The 27,574-nt window shown below is 44.4% G+C and overlaps 1 protein-coding gene across 2 annotated transcripts in view; it reads left to right on the top strand.

Annotated features, from left to right (window-relative positions):
• LOC140201860 (G protein-coupled receptor kinase 5-like) overlaps positions 1-27,574 on the top strand; it is a 212,266-nt gene that overhangs the window by 158,487 nt on the left and 26,205 nt on the right. For both annotated transcript variants that reach the window (XM_072266597.1, XM_072266598.1), the window contains 6 exons: positions 4,301-4,393; positions 7,494-7,557; positions 10,641-10,781; positions 11,723-11,913; positions 22,111-22,148; positions 26,167-26,256. In XM_072266597.1, the coding sequence (XP_072122698.1) occupies positions 4,301-4,393; positions 7,494-7,557; positions 10,641-10,781; positions 11,723-11,913; positions 22,111-22,148; positions 26,167-26,256 (617 nt within the window). The remainder of the gene's footprint in view (positions 1-4,300; positions 4,394-7,493; positions 7,558-10,640; positions 10,782-11,722; positions 11,914-22,110; positions 22,149-26,166; positions 26,257-27,574) is intronic.

Genomic DNA, 27,574 nt, shown 5'->3' with positions numbered 1-27,574 from the left:
CGAAAATCTGTGCCGCCGTTGTGTGTTGGACTGAGATTAGAAACCCGTTTGCCATAACTCATTATTCTGATTATGAATTCCAGTCCCAGTCCATCCTCTTGAGCACGTAACGCAAGCTGGTAATCCGTAGCATTCCCGTCGGAAATCCATGCTGTTTGTGATGCCATCTTCTGAACAAGACGATAAATCAAGGCGTTGCCTGCCCTGACCAGTGCATATTTAAGATCTATGGCAAAACTTTAAAGAATTGGGGAGAATTCCCCAATACAATTATGAAGGCACACCCTCTGCCACAATCCCTGAGGTGTCTAAGTACAAATTATGGTTTCACACCAGTCTACTGCAGATTCAAATTTAAGTTCAAGTTTATTGTCTTAAGGTATAAATGCCATGAAAATTAGCTCTTTGTAGCTGCAGCACTCTGTTGCAAACAGAAGTCAACAGAAACTTGAATGAGCATAAATTAAAACGAACATAAATTCATTACCACAGGTAGATGTGGAGGCCAAGTCATTGGGTGTATTTAAGGCAGAAGTTGATGGATTCTTGATTAGTCAGGGCATGAAGGAAGGAGATTGGGCCTGAGGGATCAGCCATGATGAAATGGCGGAGCAGACTCGATGGGCCAAATGGCCTAATCCTGCTCCTATATCTTATGGTCTTGTATGTAATTTAAATGCCAAGTGAACACACCCAAGCTGGATGGTCCTATATCGATTCTGTTATGATTATTATTCTATAGATTTATTGATAATGCCAACAAGAAAAATTAATCTCAGGGTCGCATATGGTGACGTATATGCACTTAGTTATTAAATTTACTTGTGAACTTTTTTTTTGAACTTTTGAAATTCAGTGAAAGTTTTGTGCGTGTGTGTGTGAGAGAGAGAGATAGTCCGAGGTAGTGCTAGATTTTTCTAAGTCAGTTCTAGATGCTGATGGAAACTCCCACACTTTGGCTGTTGGAGTAAAAAGACTTCTGTCCTCCAGGTTTGAGCTGGATTCTTAAAGCAATGCCTCCAAGATGAGGGAACTCGTTCTAGTCTGTCTAGTGAGCTCATTCTTCACCATATATGGGGAAGATGCACTGTAACCTGTCTCTTCTATTGCTCAGAAACAAGACTTCCTCATAACCTTAACATATCGCTAGAATTTGTTCAGGGACATCTGTGAAGCACTATGTCCAATTACTTGTTTCTCACACCAGGCTGGTGCTGTGTGTGTGCGCGCGCACGCCTGCACTCAAACAAGTATGTGAGTTCAAGTCTGCATGAACAGGTATATGTGTGGTGGGGGATGTATCTGAGGGTTTGCCTACACACAAATATGCACATAATAAAATGGCCTCTGAGTCTATGTCCTCGGTCTTCTGCTTCTGTAGCTCATCCACTTTCAAGCTTCAAAGTGCTGTGCTTTCAGAGATGCCCTTCTGCACACCACTGTTGTAAGGCGTGGTTATTTGAGTTACTGTCGCCTTCCCGTCAGCTTGAACCAGCCTGACCATTCTCCTCTCAGTAACAAGGTTGTTTTTTTTGCACCATTCTCTATAAACTCTGGAGACTTGTGAATGGAAATCCTAGCAAATCAGCAGTTTCAAAGATACTCAAATCACCCCATCTGGCACCATGTCAAAGTCACTTAGATCACATTTCTTCCCAATTCTGATGTTTGGTTTGAACAACTGAACCTCTTGACCATGTCTGCATGCTTTTACACATTGAGCTGCTGCCACATGATTGGCTGATGAGATATTTGTATTAACGAGCAGGTGTACGGATGTACCTAATGAAGTGGTCACTGAGTGTGTATGCAAATTGGACCTGCATGACTGCATGTGCGTGCATGCAACTGTGCGTATGTTTGTGGTATATTATATCACCAGTTCAATCCAAAACATTAACAGATTTTGCTTTGCAGTATTCACAAAAACCAGAATCGGAAATCAACAGCCAAGCAAGTGCCCCAGTTCCACTGAATTCTGAAGGATTTCCACTTTTGTTTGTGCTTATTAGTTATAACAGGCACCAAACAGTCCTGCTTTTAAATAGAGCCCGAAACCCTCTCACGTTATCCCAGGGCCTCACCCCCTGGTGAACTATGTACATGAGCCATGCGCCCACTAATTCTATTTTTTTTGTTTTGGACTTAAAGTTCAGTATTTCAAAGTAAATTTATTGTCAAAGTACATATATGTCACCAAACACTACTGGAGATTCACTTTCTTGCAAACATTCACAGTAGAACCCCAAAGTACAATGGAGTCAATGCAGAACTCTTCACAAAGACCAGCAAGCAAGCAATTGCAAAAGACAAAATGTGCATATAGAAAAAATAAACTAATAATAATAAATAAATAATACAGAGAACATGAGGTATAGAGGCCTTGAAAGTGAGTCCTTGGGTTGTGTTCAGTGATTAGTTCAGTGTTTTGGTGCGAAAAGATGTCCACACTGGTTCAGGAGCCTGATGGTTGAAGGGCAATCACAAACAGGAGAAAATCTGCAGATGCTGGACATCCAAAGCAACACACACAAAATGCTGGAGGAGCTCAGAAGACCAGGCAGCATCTATGGAAAAAAGTAAATAGTCTTGGCCCGAAATGTCAAATATTTACTCTTTTCCATAGATGCTGCCTGGGCTGCTGAGTTCCTCCAGCATTTTGGTTGAAGGGTAATAACTTGTTAGCCAGTTTATGCAGGGAGCCTCAGAAGGTGACTATAAAGTTAAGTTTATTCTTGGTCCAAGGGAAGGACTGTGGACAAAATTCCAGAACAACCTTCTTTTAAAAAAAATACTTGCCATGTTGTGACCATCTGGACAGGCAGCTGAGAAATTTTGTTTAGCATCTTATCCTAGAAGTAGCACTTGTGACAGTTGCCTTCTGCATTGATACCTCAGCTGAGATTATGTGTTGGTGTGACATGCAGTTGGTGATCTGGCTGAAGTAAAATGGAAATGTAATGCCATCCTTTCAAGAACAGTGCGATGATGAGCATTAAATGGGGGTCTTGCCAACAGTCCCCAATTCCATGAGAGAAGAAATGTCTCCAATTGAATGGGGAAAAAGAAATGGTGATTTACTTTTCTGATGGAGGTATGAGGGATCTGGTTTCCAGTCTCTTGTGTCATTATTGTTTGGTAGTCTCCATGTTCTCCAGCTTCTTGAATCATGGATTAGCGTGGTCAGGGTAAGTGAGCAAAATTGGAGGGAAATTTTGGAAAGCAAGTGAGCAAAGAGCATTTGATGGCTTGGGGCCTGTAGTCACTGGAGTTCTGAGGAATGGGGGTGGGGGGAGTCTCATTGAATCCTATTGAACATTGAAAGGCCTAGAAAGCAAATGAGCAAATGCTATCATCATTTGCTCGTTATTATCATTTGAGCTAATAGATATAATTTTTCCACGATCTAATTGTAAATTTTTTAGTATATTTTCTTTTCTTGCTGGCGGTTTGATGTTTATTTATAGAAGCTTTTTGTACGACGCATGGCTCCGGGGTTGTACACCTAATGGGTTCTTTTTTTTTCTCACTTTTCTGCTTAGTAGGTTTTTTTTGTTATCACAAATTTTTTTTCAATCTTTAGGATAATGTCTTTTTTGAGACATTGCACGTGTTGTTACTTCAATGTACTCATGTTATTTTTTTTGTATAACAAAAAGGTTTGAAAAGAAAGAAAGGCCTAGATAGAGTGGATGTGGGGAGGATGTTTCCTATAGTGGGGAAGTCCCAGACCAGAAGGCATCACCTCAGAATATAAGGACTTCCCTTTGGGACTGAGATGAGGTGGAATTTCTTTAGCCCAGAGTGTGGTGAATCTGTGGACTTCATTGCCACAGATGTCTGTGGAGGCTAAGTCATTGGATATATTTAAAGAGGAGATTGATGGGTTCTTGATTAACAAGGGTGCTTGAAGATTATGAGGAGAAGGCAGGAGAATGGGGTTGGGAGGGGTAATAAATCAGCCATGATGGAATGGTGGAGCAGACTCGTTGGGCCAATTGAGCTAATTTGTTCCCATCTCTTAATGCCTTACGGATCCAGTAGTTGTACTTGAGGAGATAGTTCAGTAAGAAATGGAAGAATCATGTTGGGTGTGAGATCTTGGCTCTGTTGTGCAGGGAGAAAAGGCAGGACCTGTATATGAAGGCTCCTTGTCGATACCTGTCTTGGTGAAGGATTATTGGTGTGCACAGTCTGGAAAGGCACACTAGCTCTTTGGTTTTGAGCAAACCATCTTTAGTTATTTTATGCAGATCAGCTTTCTAAGCAAACTAAATGTTACCTTGTTCGTTTGGACTAGGGGCCCTCATCAGTACCTCAGTGGAGAGCCGTTCATGAATTACCAAGGAAGCATGTACTTCGATCGATTTCTGCAGTGGAAATGGTTGGAGAGGTAAGAATGATGATTTGCCTTGACTTACTGCCATCTGCCTCCCCCTTGGAATCAGACCAAGGCTTTTGCATCACTTTTACCCTGTGCCTGAGCACTGGGAGATGACAAGAAAAGAAGATGCATGGTCACTGATCTCAGTCATACACCTTGAGGGCTCAACTTGCAGGTTGAGTTGTTAGTAAGGAAGGCAGATGCAATATTCTTCATTTAGAGAGGACAAGAATATAAAAGCAAGAATGTACTATGTGGGGTTTATAAGGTTGATAGAAAGAGCACATATGGTCTATTAGGAGCAATCTTGTGCCCTATATCTAAGAAAAAGTGCTGGCTCTGGAGAAGTTCCAGAGGAGGATCACAAGAATGATTTCAGGAATGAAAGACTTTAATGTTTGAGGAGTGTTTGGTGTCCATGGGCCGGTACTCAATGGAGTTCAGAAGGATGGGGGGTGGGTGGGGGGCTGGATGATCTCATTGGAACCTACTGAATACTGAAAGGTCTGGAGACAATTAGTAGGAGAGATTGGATCTGAGGACACAGCGTCAGAATGAAAGGGAAATCCCTTCAGAACTCTGATGAGAAGAAATTGCTTTAGCCAGAGGGTGGCAAATCTGTGGAATTCATTTCCATGTAGGACCGTGGACACCAAGTTACTGGGTGTATTTAAGGTAGTGATTGATATGCCTTGATTGGTTGAGGGGGAGGTGCTGAAGGTTGTGGGGAGCAGGCAGGAGAATAGGACTGAGAGCAAAAACAATTGGCCAAGACTCAATGGGCTGAGAGGCCTAATTCTGCTCCTTTATATGATGATCTTGTGAGACAATGGAACTTTGCTATGTTAGGTCTGTCCTTAACCAGCTAGCTCTTTCTGAACGGCTGACCGTTTTTCGGGGAGAAAGTATCAATTAAATCTTCTAAATGAAGTGTTGCAATATGCTCTAGATGTATTTAAATGGAGGTAGATATATTACTGAGAGATTAGAGACATATAGCATTATTTTAGATTCAGAATAAACCCATTCATTCACACTTGGTGCAGACACAGTTGGTGTGTGGAATTCTATCACTGTAGAGACTGAGATGAGATGGTGAATCTGTGGAATTCACTGCCATAGGCAGCCGGCTGTGAAGGCCATGTCATTGGGTATATATAAGGCAGAAGTTGATAGATTCTTAATTAGTCAGGGCATGCAGAAGGCAGTGGGATTGGGGCTGACAAGGAAAAGGCAGGATGTGGAAAAGGCAGGAGATTGGGGCTGACAGGGAAATGGATTAACCATGATGAAATGGCAGAGCAGACTTGATGGGCCAAATGGCCTAATTCTGCTCCTATGTCTTATGAGACTTAAAGGGGGCCTGGACTGGATTATCAATGGCTCTTTTTAGAATTGTGATTCTGGTGGTGAATGGGGCTAATTTATGGGGTTGATTTATTGGTCTCCTGAAGCCCTTTTTCAGAGAAGCTCTGCCGGATGAGCAGCCCTGAGGGTGGGGGTTGAAAGGGCAGAGGGTGGGGTGGAGTCAGTGGCGAACGTTGCTGAATGTGTATCTGATGATGCAGCGTCTCCAGAGTTCCAACACGATGCTCTGTAATTGCAGCCTTGGGAAGGTTGAATTTAACCATTTTGCTCCTGAATTGGTGTTGCCTTCAATCTGAATCTAAAATAATTGTCGGCCATTTCATTGAGCTCCTCTGTTCATGTCGGCTGTAATAGCCATGACCTCCCGGTGGATATCCATTTCATCTTGACTTCTCATTCCATTACCACCATGTCTGTCCATTACTTCCACGACAAGGCCAAACTCTGTTTTGAAGGAGCAACCTCTCATACTTTGTTTGGGCAGTCTCCAACCTGATGGCATGAACATCGATTTCTCTAACTTCCAGTAATCATTTCTCTCTGTTTTGCACTCCTCTCCCCCACTTCCCTTTTCCTATTCCCCTTTCTTGTTGCCCTTTCATACCTTCTCTGTTTTTGCCCTCATGACCTGCCCATCATCTCCCTCTGGTTGCCCATTTCCTTCCCTTTTTTCCATGGTCTGCAGTCCCCTCCAAAATTAGATTTTGACTACTTTCAGCCCTTTATGCCTTTTACTTTTCACCTCCCAGCTTCTCGTATCATCACCCTCTTTGCCTCACCTGGTCTTGTTCATCACCCCCTTTGCCTCACCTGGTCTCATATCATCACCCCCTTTGCCTCACCTGGTCTCGTTCATCACCCCCTTTGCCTCATCTGGTCTCATATCATCACCCCCTTTGCCTCACCTGGTCTCGTTCGTCACCCCCTTTGCCTCACCTGGTCTCATTCATCAACCCCTTTGCCTCATCTGGTCTCATATCATCACCCCCTTTGTCTCACCTGGTCTCGTTCATCACCCCCTTTGCCTCACCTGGTCTCGTTCATCACCCCCTTTGCCTCACCTGGTCTCGTTCGTCACCCCCTTTGCCTCACCTGGTCTCGTTCATCACCCCCTTTGCCTCACCTGGTCTCATTCATCACCCACTTTGTCTCACCTGGTCTCGTTCATCACCCCCTTTGCCTCACCTGGTCTCGTTCGTCACCCCCTTTGCCTCACCTGGTCTCGTTCGTCACCCCCTTTGCCTCACCTGGTCTCGTTCATCACCCCCTTTGCCTCATCTGGTCTCATTCATCACCCACTTTGTCTCACCTGGTCTCGTTCATCACCCCCTTTGCCTCACCTGGTCTCATTCATCACCTGCGAGCTTGTACTCCACCTCCCACTCCACATCCTTATTCTGGCTTTTACCCCCTTCCTTTCCAGTCCCAATTAATATTCTTGGCCCCTCCATAGATGCTGCCTGACTTGCTGAATTCCTCGAGCATTTTGTGTGTGTTGCTCTCATTCAACCGTGGTCTGTATGGCCTTCATCAGCAATGTAAATTCAGCACTAAAGTCAAAGCCAGATCTCCTATGAGTGTGGTATTTGATACAATTCCATTGGGATTTTCATTCCTTGTCTTATCGAAGACTCTACAGTAGTCATCCACTGCCTATCTTCACTTGGATTACAGTTAACAGGAAAATGAAATCTTTGTAGAGTTTCAACAATGACTTCGTTCTTCCTTTTGTGTTCTTCAGGCAACCCATCACCAAAGATACTTTCAGACAATACAGGGTTCTGGGAAAAGGAGGATTTGGAGAGGTGAGTGTCATCAACCATTAAGGCTGGGAGATTGTGAATTGTCTCCAATGCATTAGTACAAAGAAAGGTGATAGATGACCAAGGTCGCAGCATACTGAGACCCTTTTGGAGGAAGAGTCATCTTCGACCCAATATTACATGAATCTTATATGCTAAAGATCAAAGGACAATTCTGTAGTTGCAATGTACCTACAATGCTTCCTTTGAATTGCATTTAACTTTCACACCTCTTTCTTTGTACACATGCTCCAGACAGTGTTAGTCAACAATGTCAGGTTTTCCAATTAACTGCTGTTTTCACAGTTCTAAAAGCTCACTATCCAGAGTTGCATTTTAAATTTAATCTACAGTCCATATTCAGATCTGAAGATTGGTTGGTGAAGTTAATGTTTCGCGGTACACCCTAAATCCAGAATAAGCTGTAACAGAAGGCAGAGTAAAGAAATGAAGTTTGTACTTTGGTCTTTTTTGGAGTGGGGTCATTGTTGGCAAGGCCTATGTTTATTGCCCCTCTCCAGCCTACCCCTGAGGAGAAAGGATAGTGTCTATTTGAGTCATATTCATCATCATTATTATGTGCCGTGTGATATGATATGGGCTATCATGGTCTCGTGACCATGATCATTCTTGGCAATTTTTTTCCAGAGAAGCGGTTTGCCATTGCTACCATCTGGGTAGTGCCTTCACAAGATGGGTGACCCCAGCTAATTATCAATCCTCTTCCAAGTTTGCATGGCAACAGCAGTCACATAGCTAGGACTTGTGGTATGCATCCGTTGCTCATATGACCATCCATCACCTTCTCCCATGGCTTCATGTGCAGGTGCTACACCTTGCCCAAAGGTGACCTGAAGACTAGTGGAGAGAAGGAATGCTTTACACCTCCAATTCCCCGTACAGTGGATGCAATGGATTGCAGAAGTGTCGATGAGCTCCAATCATACCATTGTTGGAGAGGACAATGGTGATGGGAGGTCATCAATGGCTTATGCTCCACTTAGAAGCTAAGGGCCCCAGTAAGTAAGTAAATAAGTAGACCTCCTTTGGTGAAGATGCATCACCACACCATCACCCAAATGAGTCATTTTAGAAGGCAGTTAATCAGCCCCATTGCTATTGGCCTGGATTCGCATGTAGAGCCCACTGGGAAAGGGTGACACATTTCCTTTTCAGAATAATTTTACGGGTTGGCGGTGCAGGCTCAAAGGGCCGAATGGCCTACTCCGGCACCTATTTTCTATATTTCTATGTTTGCCGACTTCCATAAAGGGTCAAGGTTAAGTCTCATACCAACTCATTGGTACCAAGGGACTTGGCTAGGGATGTTCTTACTAATCAAGAACCTATCACCCTCCCCTTTAAAAATACCACACCACACCATCCAAATCCATGGTGATTTAGCTGATGAAGAACAACATGGGCACAAGAAGGAAAGGAGGGGTATGGGGCATCAAAGACAAATCCTTGAATGTCCTTCCTCCCCCTCCCAGAATTCTAAAGGGCCAGGAGGCTTGCAAATGGAAAAAGTGATCTAAGTGTAAATTCCTTCACAAGTTCAGTATAGGTTGGTTCGGAAAGTACTGCTGCAGAGAGTTTGTGAAGAAAGTTCCTGTGAGTCTATTATGCTGGGGCAAGGAGCATCTCAGCTTGACTTACCTTCTTCCTGCTGAATAAGTAAAATCTAGTCTTAGATTTGCACCAGCTTCTCCACTGATGTCTGGCATATCTCCCTGATGACTGTCGTCTGCTTTTGGGCCACTCACAGAATTTACTGCATTGCAGTCGATGAGTGATGATATCAACCAATCCTAAATTCAATAATTTTCACCTTGTGTCCCACGTGTTTAATCGCTTTGAACGACTAAGGACTTGCCCTTCATTCAAGGGTGGTGAACCAATGGCAAGGGTGCCCAAAATGGCACGTGCAAGAAACTTTGCTGGCACATGGCATGCAGTGCCACCCCTCAATTCTGTAAATCCTAGCCACAGTAAGAAGATGCATAATGATTATCTGTACTGCCAAGTGAAGCAGTATTTTTTAACAACTCAAGAGCAGTGAGATATTTGCAGAGGAAATGTCTCACGACAGCTTGGCACAGGCTGGATGGTTCCGGGAGCACATGACATTGGATGATACATTTTGGAATCCTCGCAGACTTGGTGTGCACATCAGCATTTAGATAGTAAACGATTACAATAACAATACTATTTAAAAATGTTATTTTTCAGTTGTCTTTTTAAAAGATTAATGCTTCATTTATTGCAATTTGCCTCTGTTCTGCTTTTATTAACAGTAAAACAATAATTACATGGAAATAAGCAACAACATTCATTCTTTTTCCTTAATGAAATCTGTAGTTATTATTAGTAATACATTAATCAATAATAATCTCTGCTCCAAAATTACCAGGAGATGTGAGAGAATTTTATTATCAATTTTGGGTACATGCACACTTTGGTTTAGTATAAAATTCTTTATTTTTTAATAAGACCATAAGATATAGGAGTAGAATTAGGCCATTTGGCCCATTGTGTCTGCACCACCATTTCATCACAGCAGATCCATTTTCCCTCTCAGCCCAGATCTTGTGCCTTCTCCCCATATCCCTTCATGCCCTGACTAATTAAGAATCTGTCAACCTCTGCCGTAAATATGCTCAATGTCTTGGCCTCCACAGCCGCCTGTGGCAACAAATTCCACAGATTCACTACTTATGAATCTTTATTCTTTACAACTGTTGAATGTCATTGTTTTCTGTTGCATGAGGTGCCAACATTCCACAGCAAATTCGTAATACTTACGTATGTACATGATTAATAATGTTGAACCTTAAAAAGGTTCACCACCCCTGCCTTAGTGTGCAATGCGATGCCCTCAATACAGATCCTGTAAGTGCTTTTTATAACAGAACAGCTTCTGTGAGCCATACATGACGAATTTATGGATTTTGAATCAACTCAGGAATTCAACTGATCTTTGTCCACATCTGTCCGCTGCTGAGCGTAAAATTGGGTCCTATTTGTTGGTGTCTTGTGTCCTGAAACACTCACAACTGGCTGAGCTCAACTCTTTGTTCACTCAGGTCTGTGCCTGTCAGGTGAGAGCTACCGGAAAAATGTACGCTTGCAAGAAGATGGAGAAGAAGAGAATCAAAAAAAGGAAAGGAGAGACGATGGCATTAAATGAAAAGCAAATATTAGAAAAAGTAAATAGCAGATTTGTAGTAAGTATCTCCTGCTCATTGGATTCTCATACTGTCTGTTACGCCACAGGCATTTAGGGCAGCAAGGAAGGTCCTCCGTCTCTGGTGGTGTTCAGGGCTTCCGTCATTGTGTCAGTACCTTCTTTTCAGTTTTCACTGCTGTCAGTCAAGCAAGTCCCGGGTGGAGACCTGGGAATAATATCGCACTCAGGCATAGAAGGATTCTTCATTGCTGTTTCTGTAACAATTTTGTTTCAACTGTCAGGGTTGTTAGCTGAGCTGAACCCCTGAACCTGGAAGACTGGTTAGTCTGGCCTCTACCCTTTGACCTGTTTGGCATGGCTGACCCTACCAAGAGCCAAAGCATAAAGCCCTGACTCCAGCCAATATTGCTGTCCGGGTCATTGAGGCATGCAAACCTCCAAACCATGACAAGGTTGTAGTCCTCTTGGAGGTGGTTAGATTATAATTGGTAGCTAAAGATTTGAGTAAACTCAGAGGAGCTGCTGAGATTATGTAGCATTGTTTGAAGTGTATTGATTGACTGCTGTTCGAGTTATTCTGAGACGAAAGTGCCTTATTCATTTATCTGTTTATTGATTGAGATACAGCATGAAATAGGCTCTTCCAGCTCTTCGAGCTGCGCCGTCCAGTAATTCCCCAATTTAATCCTAGTCTGATCACAAGACAATTTACAATGACCAATTAACCTACCAATCTCTTTGTTTTTGGACTGTGGGAGGAAACTGGAGCACACCCGGAGGAAACCCACACAGTCATGGAAGAACGTACAAACTCCTTACAGGCAGTGGGGGGAATTGAACCTGGGTTGCCCGCAGTAAAGCATGTGATATACTGGTCTTTTTATTTAATTGGATATGCACTGTGCCAATGCTGAGCTCCCATCCTTGTCTTGTTGAGGCTAACTCAAAAGGTTTCCGACTTTTTGCTTTGTTTCCCAGGTCAGCCTGGCGTATGCCTACGAAACTAAAGATGCACTGTGTTTAGTTCTAACCATTATGAATGGAGGAGACTTGAAGTTCCACATTTACAGCATGGGTAACCCGGGCTTTGAGGAGGAAAGAGTTATATTTTACGCTGCTGAGATCTGCTGTGGCCTGGATCATCTCCATCGGGAAGGTATTGTCTATCGGTAAGTACAATCCCTGAACTCATTCTGAAACCACAAAACCATGTGTGGTAACAAGATGAAGCTCACATTTTTAGAGAATTTTCTCTTTGAGAACAACAAGCTATTATTCCTAAAGTTTTAACAGATTGCTTCCATTTATGGCATATCTTAATCATTGCCTTGATTTCTCCTGACCCACAAATTATTTTGTTTTTTGCAAATCACTTATAACTTTAGTATTGGTGGGCAGGGGTGGGTTGCAAGCCAGCTTTGAACTGTTGCCTTTGGAGCACTGTAATCTTTAAGGTATGAGTTGATTGGAAAGTAATTGGTTTGTTACGGGACGTCATTCTTTGAGAGTTTTCTTGACCACTTTGGGCAGAGATTTCAAAGATTAGTCGGAATAAGGCAGGCATGTGATATTTGCACTATTATATACACAAGAGATTCTGCAGATGCTGGAAATCCAGAGTGTCTAACACACACACACACACACACACACACACACACACACACACACACACACACACACTCATGCTCACACTTACACTCACACTCTATGTCAGAGGAACTCAGCAGGCTAGGCAGCATCTATAGAGAGGAATAAACAGGCGGACATCCTTTATCAGGACTGGAAAGGAAGAGGGAAGATTCCAGATTAGGAAGGCAGGCTTGCCTGGCTTCACCAATCATCCTCCAGCTTATAATCCTTCCCCTTCCCCACACCTTGTTCTGGCTTCTTCCCCCATCCTTTCCAGTCCTGATGAAAGGTCTTGGTTCGAAACATTGACCTTATTCCTTTCCATAGATGCTGCCTGACCTGTTGACCATTACCTGAATGAATACCCAAAATGGTCTGTTTCTGTCTTGTAATTTGTACACAGTCATTTCGATCGTTCTTTCTCCTCCCCTCATGTTCTCAAAAGGCCTGAGAACATGACTTAAGGAGAGCTTCTATCCCATTGGTATCAGATCTTGAATTAGCCTCTCATGCGCCAAAAGATAAGCTCTTGATCTTCCAATATTCATGGCCCTTGCTTTTCATTTGTCTGCCCGACCTGCATTTTCTCTGCAAATTGTAACACTTCACTCAGTATTCCTATTTATTACTTTGATGTACTTGTGTCTGCAGTGATCTAATTTTCATGCAAAACGTAAGGATTTCCTCATAAATCAGAGCATGTGACAATAATAAACCATAGTCACACACGCTTGCCAATGGATGGAAGTTAATGCTGGTTGTCTGCTCAGAAAGCCTCCAGTTCCATGCCTCAAACAAAACTCGGCATGTTTATTTATTTACTTACTTATCGAGATACACCACGGAATAGGCCCTTCTGGCCCACTGCCCAGCAACTCCCAATTCAATCCTAGCCTAATCATGGGGCAATTTACGACAACCAATAAAACCTACCAGTCTTTGGACTGTGGGAGGAAACCCACATGGTCACAGGGAATTTGTACAAACTCCTTACAGGCAGTGGCAGGAATTGAACCCTGGTCTCCTGCACTGTAGAGCATTATGCTAACCACTGCACCACTGTGTTAGCTGGAATAAGCTGCTTTTAGCCATTTTGAGTGCTGTTTTGCGATCACTGGCCCGCCTTTCCAACAGAATATGAAATAAGGGGGAAATTTAAATCACCATTTTCCTTCTCTGACGATCAGATAAGATGCCTGGCTCATTTCCATGAAAGGAATAAGTGAAGAAAATTTGGCTAATAGTCATCAGACTTTAATCTGATGGCATGTAATAAAAAGCTAAATGGCTCTGACTTATAAAGCAGTCCCTGATCTGATATGGTTTGCAGCCAAACAAAACGTACAAACCCCTCCGCTCACTTCCCACAACAGTGCCTTTAATGGCTTCCTGTGATAACTAACTTCAAAACTTGATGGTCTGTTGGCTTAAGAAAAGCTCTGGCTCATTCTTTTTAAAGAGGTTTACAGCTGAACCATCTGGTGTTTGGTGTTTTGTACTTTTATTAAGTAGTTTGGTGGGTCCACTGGCACAAGAATATGAACCGCACAACTTCGGTTGTCCGCCCTGCAAAGGACACAATAGCTCAAGGCGTAGCACTGGGTTGACTGACATCCAGTGTCTTCCAGATGGTTCTCTGTAGCAATGGCATTGTTCTGGTGAGATGATTTCCCCTGGTTCGACCTTGGTGCAATCTATTATTGAGCACCTCCAAAGGGGCCTTTGGCATTTGGTCAGCAATAAAAATGCTTCCTACCGGAACAAGTTTACTGAGTCACTCAACATCAAAGAGCTGATCATTGGCTACAGGAGGAAGAACTCCAAGTCCAGGAGTCAATCCTTAGAACGTAGAAAATGTACAGTGCATTACAGCCTCTTCGACCCACAATGTTGTGCCAACCTTGTAACCTACTCTAGAAGCTGCCTAGAGTTTCCCTACAGCATAGCCCTCTATTTTTCCAAGGTCCATGTACCCACCTAAGAGTCTCTTAAAAGTCCCTATTATATCCGCTTCTACCACCTTCGCTGGCAGAGCATTCCACGCACCCACTACTCTCTTACTAGAGGGTCAGATGTGGAGTGGGTCAGTAACTTTAAATTCGTTGGTGTTATCGTAGCAGAGGAACAGTCCTCAGACCAGCATGTAAGCGCCAATACAAAGAAGGTGCTGCAACACCTCTACTTTCTTCGAAGTTCGTACAGATTTGGCATGATATCTAAGACTTTGACAAACTTCTATTGATGAGCAGTGGAGCGTATACTGACTGGCTGCATCACAGTCTGGTATGGAAACACCAATGCCCAAGAACTGAAAAAGCGTACTATACAACCCAGTCCATCAGAGGAAAAGCCCTCCCCACCACTGATTACATCTACAAGAAAGGGGCACCTGTCATTCAGGGCACCCACCATCCAGGCCATGCTCTCTTCTCGCTGCTGTCATCGGTCCCATCCTTAGGTACCACACTATCAGGTTCAGGATCAGGTTCATATGTCATAAAAGTTATTGTTTTGCGGCAGTAGTACATTGCAAAAGATAGAAATAAAAACTATAAGTCACAATAAGAAGTATATATAAAAAAGTTAGATTAGATTATGAGGACACGCAGTCCTCTTTTATTGTCATTTAGTAATGCATGCATTAAGAAATGATACAAAATTCCTCCGGTGTGATATCACAGAAACATAGGTCAGACCAAGACTGAAAAACTAACAAAAACCACATAATTATAACATATAGTTACAACAGTGCAACAATACCATAACTTGATGAGGAACAGGCCATGGGCACAGTAAAAAAGTTCAAAGTCTCTCGAAAGTCCCACATCTCACGCAGACGGGAGAAGGAAGAAAACTCTCCCTGCCATACCCGACCACAGCCCGACTCTGAGTCGTCTGAAAACTTCGAGCTCGGATCAGCCCTCCGACACCGAGTACCGAGCACCATCTCTGCCGAATGCTTCGACCTCAGCCTTGGTCGCCGGCAGCAGACAAAGCCGGGGATTTTGGGGCCTTCCCTCCGGAGATTCTCGATCATACAGTAGCAGCGGCAGCGAACCGGGCATTTCAGAAATTTCTCCAGATGTTCCTCTGTGCCTTCTCACGTCTGTCTCCATCAAATCAGAATTGTGCACGCCATCCTACTAACAACATTTCACTGGAGAGCTGTGCGCGCTGCGTCATGTCGCCATCTTCTCCTCTCGCCAGTAGTGCAAAAAGAGAGGGGTGGTGTTTGGGGGTTCATGGTCTGTACTGAAATCTGATGGTGGAGGAGATGAAGCTGCTGCTGAGACACTGAGTGTACCACCTCCCTGTTGGCAGCAATGAGAAGAGGGCATGTCCTGGGTGATGAGGGCCTTAATGATGGATGCTGACCTTTTGAGGCATCATCTTTTGAAGATGCCCTCGATGTTGGGGAGCCTAGTGCCCGTGATGGACCTGGCTGAGTTTACAACTTTCTGCAACTTCTTCCGATCCTGTGCAGTGCTCCCCCCGTACCAGACGGTAACGCAAAACAGTTAGAATGCTCTCCATGGTACATCAGTAGAAATTTGCAAGCGCCGTTGACCAGCGGTCCCCAACCACCGGGCCGCAAAGCATGTGCTACCGGGCCGTGAGGAAACGATATGAGTCAGCTGCACCTTTCCTCATTCCCTGTCACGCACTGTTGAACTTGAACATAGGGTTGCCAACTGTCCCGTATTTGCCGGGACATCCTGTCTATTGGGCTAAATTGGTTTGTCCCGTATTTCCCCCGCTAAGGTAGAGTGTTCCTATGAAACCTTTCGTGCCGAAATGGCGTGAAGTGAAGAAGCAATTACCATTAATTTATATGGGAAAAATTTTCAGCATTCACAGACCCAAATAATAACCTAACAAATCATACCAAATAACACATAAAACCAAAAATAAATAATACTAACATACAGTAAAAGCAGGAATGATATGATAAATAGACAGCCTATATAAAGTAGAAATAATGTATGTGCAGTATAGTCGGGAAGATGAAGGCAAAACGGATTTGTGGGGGGGAAAATCGGCACGTAAGCGCATGCCATGCGCACGCCACGCATGCGCACACAGGTGCCCGTGCAAGGCTTCATGGTCATGGTAGTCTTTCTGGGGTAAAGTGTCCCGGGATTTGACTGCTACTTTTGTCCCTTATTTGGGAGTGAGAAAGTTGGCAACCCTAACTGTAAAAGACATGCTGAGGTGAGTTTAACCGTACTTGAGCACCACCCCCCCACCGGTCGGCCAGTCCGCAAGAATATTGTCAATATTAAACTGGTCCGTGGTGCCAAAAAGGTTGGAGACCCCTGCTTTTGGTGACACTCAAACTCAAACTCCTAATGAAATATAGAGTAGCTGTTTCCGTGCCTTCTTTGAAATTGTTTCCCAATATTTTGGACTCAGGATAGGTCCTCAGAGATGTTGACACTCAGGAACTTGAAACTGCTCACGCTTTGCACTTCTGATCCCTCGATGAGGACTGGAGTGTGTTCCCTCGACTCCCCCTTCCTGAAGTCCACGATCAATTCTTTGGTCTTACTGGTGTTGAGTGCGAGGTTGTTGCTGCGACACCACTCAGCCAGCTGATCTGTCTCACTCCTGTATGCCTTGTCACCATCTGAAACTCTGCCAACAATAGTTGTGTCGTAGGCAGGTTTATAGATGGGTTTTGGTGCTGTGCCTAGCCACACAGTTATGGGTGTAGAGAGAATAGAGCAGTGGGCTAAGCACACATCTTTGAGGTGTGCAGGTGCTGATTATCAGTGAGGAGTAGTAGTTATTTTGATTTGCACAGAGTGTGGTCTCCCAATAGGAAGTCAAGGATTCAGCTGCAGAGGCCCAGGTTTTGGAGCTTTTTGATTAGAACTGAGGATATGATTGTGTTGAACACTGAGCTGCAGTCAATAAACAGCAGCCAGACGTAGGTATTACTATTGTCCAGGTGATCCAAACCCAAGTGGAGAGCGACTGAGATTGCATCCACTGTAAACCTATTGTGGTGACAGGCAAACGGCAGTGGGTCCAGGTCCTTGCTTAGGCAGGAGTTGATTCTAGCCATGATCAACCTCTCAAAGCACTTCTTAGTTGTTGTTAGTGCCTCTGGGCAGTAATCATTGAAGCAGATCTTCATGCTCTTCTTGGGCACTGGTATGATTGTCACCCTTTTGAAGCAGGTGGGAACCTCTGACTGTAGCAGTGAGACATTGAAGATGTCCTCGAACGCTCCTGCCAGTTGGTTCATACAGGTTTTCAAAGGCCTTTCAGGTACTCCATCCTTGTAAGGGTTCACCCCCTTGAAAGATGTTCTGACATCGGCCTCCAGGACAGAGATCACAGGGTCACCGAATTCTGCAGGGATTTATATCGATGTAGTTCTATTCTAAAGCGTGCATAAAAGAGATTGAGCTTACCTGAGAGTGAAGCATCACTGCCATTCATGATATAAGGTTTTGCGTAAAAGGAAGTAATGGCCTGTCAACCCTGCCAGTGCTAGTAAAGGCCTGTCAACCCTGCCAGAGCTGACATGCTTCTGATTCGGTTTCTAATCTCAATCAGAATTGGGGGGGGTTTTCCCGCTCTTGAGACAGCCTTCCGTAGGTCTTACATGGACTTCTGTACAGTTCTGGGAAACCAGTCTGGAATGCCACAGATCTAGCACACAACGGACTACGAATCTCCTCATTCATCCATGGCTTTTAGTTCGGGTAGACCCGGAATGTTCTTGAAGGCACACTCTCATCTACACAGGTCTTGATGAAGTTGGTGAGAACTGTGGCGTATTCATTCAGACTTGAAGATGAATCTCTGAACATTGCAGCTCTATAAGACTCTGGTTAGGCCACACTCGAAGTACTGTGTCCAGTTCTGGTTGCCTCACTATAGGAAGGATGTGGAAGCATTGGAAAGGGTACAGAGGAGATTTACCAGGGTGCTGCCTGGTTTAGAGAGTATGCATTATGATCAGAGATTAAGGGAGCTAGGGCTTTACTCTTTGGAGAGAAGGAGGATGAGAGGAGATGTGATAGAGGTGTACAAGATATTAAGAGGAATAGATCGGGTGGATAGCCAGCGCCTTTTCCCCAGGGCACCACTGCTCAGTACAAGAGGACATGGCTTTAAGGTAAGGGGTGGGAAGTTCAAGGGGGATATTAGAGGAAGGTTTTTTACTCAGAGAGTGGTTGGTACGTGGAATGCACTGCCTGAGTCAGTGGTGGAGGCAGATACACTAGTGAAGTTTAAGAGACTACTAGACAGGTATATGGAGGAATTTAAGGTGGGGGGTTATATGGGAGGCAGGGTTTGAGGGTCGGCACAACATTGTGGGCTGAAGGGCCTGTAATGTGCTGTGCTATTCTATGTTCTAAGTTCTATGTTGTTCAGTTCAGACTCAAAGCAGCCCAGTAAGTGCTCCTCTGCTTCCCTTGCCCATACTTCTTGGCCTTCACCACCAGTGCTGCAGCCTTTAGTCTCTGCCTATACACTGGGAGTAGAAGTACAGCCAGGTGATCGGACTTTCCACCGTGTGGGCTTGGGGTAGCATGGTAAGTGTTCTCGATGGTGGTATAATAATGGTCAGGTGTGTTGGCTCCTCTGGTCCCACAGGTGATATGTTGGTGGTAATTGTTCAGAGGCTTCTTCAGTCTTGCTCTAAGGTTTTCAGTTTTATTTCCCAGAGACTGCATTCACCAGCAGGGTAGTCAGGAGTCAAGACTAAGGCTGTGCTCTACTGTTGTACCTGTAGACTGGCGTGGTGTCCTTGCTTTCACTTTCTTAAAAGGGGAACTGCACTCGTGACCGGAGTCTGCCATCCGAGGTTTATCGATTTTGAGTATTGATAGATTTTTTAAAAATACCTTTAAATGATGCTGCTTACCAAAGTGCCCATGGCTGTGACTGTGGATTTCAGCTATCGTAGGGCTAAGTGGGGATATTAGATGGTTCCCGTTAGAGCGGCACGCAAAAGGTCGCACTTAATGGCTCCATCTCTCAGGTTGGAAGCTAACTAATACTTCCAACCTGAGAGTGGCTTCTTCCCGGCTGTAGAGGTGCCATGGGCCGACAGGTCAGAATGGGAATTCCCATTGGGAAATGCCGATTTTTGCAGATCGAGCGAAGGTGCGGTCGCTCAGTCTATGTTGGGTCTCACCAGTGTGCAGAAAGCCACATCAGGAGCACCCGATACAGTAACAGCCCCAGGAGATTTGCAGGTGAAGTGTTGCCTCACCTGGAAGGACTTTGTGGGGTCCCGAATTGAGGTGAACGATCAGGTATAGCACTTCTTCTGCTTGCAGTGATAAGTGCCAGGAGGGACTCGAACAGACTTTTAAACCAGCATGAATAACTTCACTCGCCTCATCTCTGAACTGATTCCACAACCTATACACTCCCTTTCAAGGCCTCTACAACTCATGTTCTCAGAATTACTTCATTTGTTGGTATTTGCACAGTTTGTCTTTTGTATATTGGTTGTCAGTCTTTGTGTGTAATTTTTCACTGATTCTCCTCAATTTCTTTGTTCTACCATGAATAGCTGCAAGAAAATGATCTCAGGGTAGTATATGGTGACATGTATGTACTTTGATAATAAAATTACTTTGAACTTTAGCTAGGTTACTTTGCTACAATTGGAAGAATAAGAAGTGTACTTGTATTTTAACAGAGTTCCACTTAAGTAGCACTTGAAAACTGTAAATCATGTCAAGGTAATTCCTCTAGGAAAAAATAACTCCAGTTAGCAGCACTCCGGTGATGAAAAGTGGTGGCATGGGAACAAATAGTCATAGTCATAGTCATACTTTACTAATCCCGGGGGGAATTGGTTTTCGTTACAGTTGCACCATAAATAATAAATAGTAATAAAACCATAAATAGTTAAATAGTAATATGTAAATTATGCCAGTAAATTATGAAATAAGTCCAGGACCAGCCTATTGGCTCAGGGTGTCTGACCCTCCAAGGGAGGAGTTGTAAAGTTTGATGGCCACAGGCAGGAATGACTTCCTATGACGCTCTGTGTTGCATCTCGGTGGAATGAGTCTCTGGCTGAATGTACTCCTGTGCGCACCCAGTACATTATGTAGTGGATGGGAGACATTGACCAAGATGGCATGCAACTTGGACAGCATCCTCTTTCCAGACACCACCGTCAGAGAGTCCAGTTCCATCCCCACAACATCACTGGCCTTACGAATGAGTTTGTTGATTCTGTTGGTGTCTGCTACCCTCAGCCTGCTGCCCCAGCACACAAAAGCAAACATGATAGCAAACAAACAAACAGCAAAGCGGTTAGCGCATCACTTTACGGCGTCAGTGATCACCGATTGGGGTTCAATTCTCACCACTGCCTGTCAGGAGTTTGTACGTGCTCCCTGTAACCGGATGAGTTTCCTCCGGGTGCTCCAGTTTCCTCCCACGTTCCAAAGACGTACGGGTAGGGTTAGTGAATTGTGGGCATGCTGTGTTGGCGCTGGAAGCATGGTAACGCTTGCAGGTTGCCGAGCACAATCCTCGTTGATTTGATTTGACGCCAACGATGCATTTCACTGTATGTTTCGGTGTAGATGTGACAGATAAACTAATCTAATCTAAAAATGTGTTTTTAATTAAGACTTCTTTAAGAAAACATTCCAGCATGAGTAGTTAATCAAAACCTCAAACTGTACCAACAGACAAGATGTTTGAATCTGAAACAAAATAAAAGAGAACTCAATCGGTTCACAGTTTGCAGAGTTGTGGCCTGTTATGTCCACATACACCTTTTGCCTCCATAGATGCTGCCCGACATGCTAAAGTTCAGTGCCCCAAGCTATACCAGCCAATCACAGAGATCCTGGATTGTTACTGTTAGTAGTGCGATCACTGAAGTCGAGTATGATGTTCTCCCACGGGGTTATTCCCTTAATCCCTGTGCGTGACTTTGTCTAACATTGGTAGGTCAATGCGTGAGCAGACAGCACGCACAGTCCTTGACAGATTGGTGTTGGGTCCAGTAGAATGGAAATGAAGGTGACTGGGGACCCTTCACTGAGGCAGCCTTCCTCCGCCTTCACTGTCGTGTGATGTGTCACCATTTTCTGCCAGCTCCACCACTGAAGTCTTGGTTGGATTGCTCTTAGGCTTAAACTCCAGGCAGCATTGCCATTTGGATCTCAGAAACTCTCAAGCTTCTCTACCATGTCAAGATGACGACCCTCAGATCTTGATTGGCATTAAGCAGGCCCAATGGCAATCAGAGCTGGTCCTCAAGATTGGTTTATTATAGTCACATGTACTGAGGTACAGGAAGAGCTTTTGTTTGTGACCATCCAGTTAGCCCATGCCATACATTGGTACATTGAGGAGGTTAAAAAGAAAAAAAAAAGTTGGTAAACTTTTGCCTCTGAGAAAGTTCAGGTAAACACAAAGCGCAAGGCTTTTGATCTCCCAATCTGAGGTAGAATGGGAGATCAAGAATTCATCTTTAATGTCGGAGAGATCCATCCAGTGCCTGGTAACAGTGGGGATAGAAGCTGTCCTTGAAACAGGTCGCACATGGTCTTAAGCTTTTGATTCTTCTGCCCAACTGGAGAGGAGGGGAGAGAGAATTATTAGGGTTCTTGATTATGATGGCTACTTTCCGGAGGTAGTGGGAAGTGCAGATGGAGTCAGTGGAGGGGTGGTTGGTTTGCGTGACAAGTGAGGCAACTGAGTGACTGATTCTCATGTTTCTCTTTCCTCTTCCTCCACAGGGATCTGAAGCCAGAGAACATCCTGCTCGATGACAATGGTGGGTGTAGCGCAAGGTCTCCAGGACCAAGTGTGAGGTCTGCTGGTTAGGTGACTGTTCAATAACTGTGGCTGGAGTTGGCTTCTTCCTGCCACACTATGTGTCCGCCCAGAATACGTTCTCCAGCAGTGTCAACATTACCATTTCTCTAACTGCAAGAACGTTGGCTATGCTACAATCTTTCCAAATTTACTTTTCAAAGTCAAGTTAGTTTATTGTCATAAGCCCAGGTACATTACTCAACATTCACAAGAAAAACTGAAATTACATAGACATTTTTACAAGAAAGAGCACACTTAGAACAGTCGACTATTGTGTAACCTGATCCATGAACATTGATATCTCCAATTTCTAGTAACTTTTTCCCCTCCCCCTTCCCTCTTTTCCAATTCCCCACTCTGGCCCCCCCCCCTTACCTCTTCTCCACACCTGCCCATCACCTTCCCCTGGTTTCCCTTTCTCCAATGGTCCACTCTCCTCTCCTATCAGATTCCTTCTTCTCCAGGCCTTTACCTTTGCCACCTATCACCTCCCAGCTTCTTACTTCATCCCCCCCCCTCCCCCGCATGGCTTCCTCTATCACCTTCTAGCTTGGCCTCCTTCCCCTCCCCCTATCTTCTTATTCTGGCATCTACCCCCTTCCTTTACAGTCCTGATGAAGGGTCTTGACTGAAACGACGACTGTTTATTCCCCTCCGTAGATGCTGCCTGACCTGCTGAGTTCCTCCAGCATTTCGCGTGTGCTGCTCTGGATGTCCAGCTTCTGCAGAATCTCTGGTGCCTATCAAAATCAATGTTTTACCCTTAAAAAATATGCTGGAGACATTCAGCAGATCAGGTAGCATCCATGGTAAGCTTAAGTGCGGTTATGTTTCAGGTCTGTAACTACTTGTCTGACAGAGTGCCACAGATCTGAAATGTTGACTCTTTATCCTTCCTGCACATCTGCTGCCTGACCTATTGAATGTTGCATCTATTCTCTGATTTTTTTTTTGTATTTCCAGCAGTTTTTTTTATTTTTTGCTTATTGGTCTGACTTTGAGGAGGTATTGATAAGCTTCAGGCATTGAACAGTGCACTACAGGCTCTTCAGCTCAAAATGTTGTGCTAACCCTTTAACCTACTCCAAGATGAATCTAACCCTTCCCTCCTAGAGAGCCCTCTGTTTTTCTGGCAATGCTCCACCCCTTCAGTGCTACACTGGAGTCTCAGCCAGAAGTTTCTGTGCTCAAGTTGAGTGAACGTAAAACATTGCAGCACAATACAGACCCTTCAGCCCACGATGATATTCTGACCTCTTAACGGTTAAGGTTAACGCCAACCTCCGGGCCGTGAAGCATGCAGGGGTGCAGCGGTAGCCGGAGTGCACCCAGCAGATCTTTAAGAAAAAAGCCGGAATAAACAAGCTAATTCATTTGGTGCTGCCCGGCACGTAAATGTCGGCCCAGGTCAGAGGCGATTGCTGATTTCACTCGCTCTACACGATGTTCACTCCTCTTTCCAGGGTGCTGGAGCCTTCAGCTGTTCCATTGTTTGGTCAATTTAAACGCCAGCCCAGACAAGCTGAAAAGATAGGGCTGTCAGGATTGAGGTGACATGTTGAATCTACACAAACTTCTAATAAGGTATAGACGCTGCCGTGCTTTCTTTGTAATGACAGTTACGTGCTGGTCCCAGGACAGATCCTCTGACACTCTTCAGAGGGAGAAACGTCGATCCTTAGTGCCGAAGAGTTTAAAGTTATTGACCCTCTCCACCTCAGTTGCACTAATGAAGACTGGCTTCTGGGCGGCACCTAATGAATTAGCTTGTTTATTTCAGCTCTTTTCTTAAAGGTGTGCTGGGTGCGCTCCGGCTAGCACTGTACCCTTCATGCTTCACGGCCCGGTACTGGTCCGCGGCCCGCAGGTTAACCTATCCAAATTCAATCTGGATAGCCCTTCATTTTCTTTCATGCATGTGCTTATCTAAGACTCTCTTAAATGCCCCTAATGTGTCTGCCTCCACCACCACACATGGCAGTGCGTTCCACACATCTACCACTCTACGTTAAAAAAAAAATCTACCCCTGTCATCCCTCCTATACTTCCCTTCAATCACCTTCAAAATCTGCCCTCTTGTACTAGCTGTTTCTGCTCTAGGAAATGTATTTCTGCAGAGCATATTTCCGCATTGGGTTAGAGAGGGCTTTACTGTTCAATCGAGGATATCTCCAAGTTAGGAATGTGAGTGACTTGGAGGGAAACCTTAAGGTGGTGGTGTTCCTAAGTACCTGCCCTACCGTCTCCTCTTTGGAGGTGGAGGTTAAAGGTAAAGATTGGCTTTATTTGTCACATGTATATTGAAACGTACAACAGAATGCGTTGTTTGCGTCAAATCAAATCAGCGAGGATTATACTGATTTACAATGACCAACTACCCTACCAACGGGTACGTCTTTGGACTGTGGAAGGAAACCGGAGCACCCGGAGGAAACCCACGCAGTCACAGGAAGAACGTACAAACACCTTACAGGCAGTAGAGGGAATTGAACCCAGATCGCTTGTACTGTAAAGCATTGTGCTAACCACTACACCCTGCTCACGGAGTGTTTGTCCCACTCCCATCAGGTAGGAGGCTACACAGCATCCAGGACCACCAGACTCATTAGCAGTTACTTTCCTCAAGCAGTAAGGCTGATCAACTCCTCCAACCACTAATCCACTCTGCTACATGCCCCTCCAGCAATACTTTATCGGTTCCTGTCGGAGTCACCTTACGTACAAACTCTCCTGTGCCTTGCGTCAATTTATGGACATATAATCAATCTATGTATATAATCTATTTTATGTATTTATATGTATTTTTTATTGTCATGTTTCATATTATATAATTTTTATGTGCTGCATTGGATCTAGAGTAACAATTATTTTGTTCTCCTTTACATTTGTGTACTGGAAATCACATTAAACAATCTTAAAAACTAAACCATTACAAATACCAACACAAGTACTAAACAACAGAACCATGACCTCCTATCTGTTGCTGTGTCAAGGAAAAAAAGAATTGAATTTACGAAGTGCCTTTCATTTCATCCTAAAGCACTTCGTCAGCCACTGAAGTCCTTGTTTGCTTTTGAGGTGTAGTTATCAAATGTAGTTTATCAAATCTGGCAGCAGTTCTGCAAACTCTAATCTTCCACAAATAGAAGTGAGATTATGACCAAATAAAATGATTTAATGATGTTGAACAGGGGATCAATATTGGCTCATGCATGTATGGATATAGGAATTAGGAGCAGGAGTTGGTCAGCTGACCTTCATGGTGGCCATTTAATCAGACCATGGCTGATCTCCTTGCAGGTACAACCCCACACTCTCCCACTATCGCCAACAGCCATTCTCCTCCTACCCCTTCCCCTCCCCCACCATCTCGCTTTATTAAGTGTCTGTCTGAATTTCAGAAGATTTTGCTTGCACCATCCCTTCAGTTAGAGGTCGCAAAGAATCCGAAATGTCTGAGGTGAATTGTTTGGCCTCTTAACTGGGTGATCTGTTAAGTTTAAACAGGGCCCCAAAGTCCAGGTTCTCCCATTTGAAGAAACGCTTCACCAGAGGCCCTCAGAATGGGAGCAGCTGCGATATTCCCATTTTGTTTAGAGAAACAGGGAACTTGAGGTCCATGTCCATAAATCCCTCAAAGTTTCCAAGCAAGTTGATAAAGTGGTTAAGAAGGCTTACTTAGTCTTAATTGGCCTTAATTAGTTGGGGATTGAATTCAAGAGCCCTGAGGTAATGTTACAGCTCCATAAAACCCTGCTTAGACCACACTTGGAGTATAATGTTCAGTTCTAGTTAACTATTTCCTCTAGAGGACCATTGGGTTCCTCAAGCATCTTGTAGGTGCTTGATAGTCAGTACGGACTCATTGGGCCAAAGGGCTGTGTCATTCTATGACTCGATATGAAGTGAGGGGTTCACGGAAACTTTGATTTGCTGTATCCTGACATGTTGGATGTCCTTCTCTCCTCCTGGAACAGGGCACATTCGATTGTCAGACCTGGGGCTGGCGGTGACAATACCACAAGGAGAGAAGATCCGAGGGCGAGTGGGCACCGTCGGGTACATGGGTGAGTGAACTCTTCCCTCCAGTTGTGAGCTTTGCTCCAGTACAATAAGCTTTTTAAAATTGGCAGCATTTTTTTATGGTTTTATGTATTTCCATAGTAAAAGTTCCACGACAATGTTTATTCATTGTGCTGAAGCCTGGAAGAGATTTGTTTATGAGCAACTTTAGCTTTCCAAAACCTTCCCTTTCCCAAGCAAGAGCTGGATGGTTTAAATATTTAGATTAAATTCAGCAGCTACGTCCGAAAAGCGAATGACTCAGCTCCAAGGCAGGTTTCAGATAATTCAGTCAGCTTCTGATGTGATGTGGAAATTAATTGTCTCACAGTTTGGGACTTTGGTTGCTTGGACCTCATATCCTGCATTGTTCCCCCCCCCCCCAACTCCCCAGTGTGGCTGTGGCTACACTATTATAGAATTCAGTGCAATCTTTGTGCTTTTTGAGGGAGGTTGGTCAGTAGGAGGGTGTTCTGCAGTTGGGTTGCTGTGTTCCTACCTAATTTCAATGACTGGATGTTTGTAAGGAGTATTTTCTTTCAGTGACATTGTCCTGTAACCCTTTAACCACCCCCCAGCCACCAGTCAAGAACACGGTACATGGAGGCGAGAGGCTTGGAGGGTTATGGGCTGAAGGTGGGCAACTTTGGGTTAACAGGGAGGATGTTGTGCTGGGAATGGACTAGTTCGGCTGAAGGGTCTGTATACAGACTGTATTACTCTGAGTCTAACCTCCCAGTCTCAGCCTTAAATACAGCCAGTGACTTGGTCTCCACAGCCCCTCTGTGGCAACGAATTCCACAAATTTACCTCCCCCCCACCCAACCCTGGCTGAAGGGAAGGAAATGGGCCTTTCAGGGCCTGCAGGCCAAACTCAGCATCCTCCCAGTTACCTGTATTCAGCTCGTAACCTTACGAGCCCCTCCCCTCCCTTTACCAGGTCCTTGATTGGTAAGGCGGTTAAGGGTGTCGGGGGGAAAGGCGGAGCAATGGGTTGAAGACACAATTGGCCATGAATGACTGGTGGAGCAGACTAGGGGTCAAATGGCCTAATTTTGTTCCTGTGTCTTATCAAAAGTTCCAAGTACGTTTATAATCAAAGTATGTATATGATACAGATCCTTGAGATTTGTCTCCTTAGAGGCGGCCACAGAACAAAGAAACCTAATAGACCCATCTAAAAATAAAAACACTGTCAAACACCCAATGTGCAGGGAAAAAATTCAAATTGTGCAAACAATAAAAGTAAGTAAATATCATTCAGAACTGAAGTTCATGGAAGTGGATCCACTGCCACAGCCAGTCATCACTGCAGCCGATCTA

This window comes from Mobula birostris, chromosome 8, assembly GCF_030028105.1.
Source record: "Mobula birostris isolate sMobBir1 chromosome 8, sMobBir1.hap1, whole genome shotgun sequence".
NCBI lineage: Eukaryota > Metazoa > Chordata > Chondrichthyes > Myliobatiformes > Myliobatidae > Mobula > Mobula birostris.
Note: the sequence above shows the minus strand (reverse complement) of the source record. Positions and strands in the feature narration are given on the sequence as shown.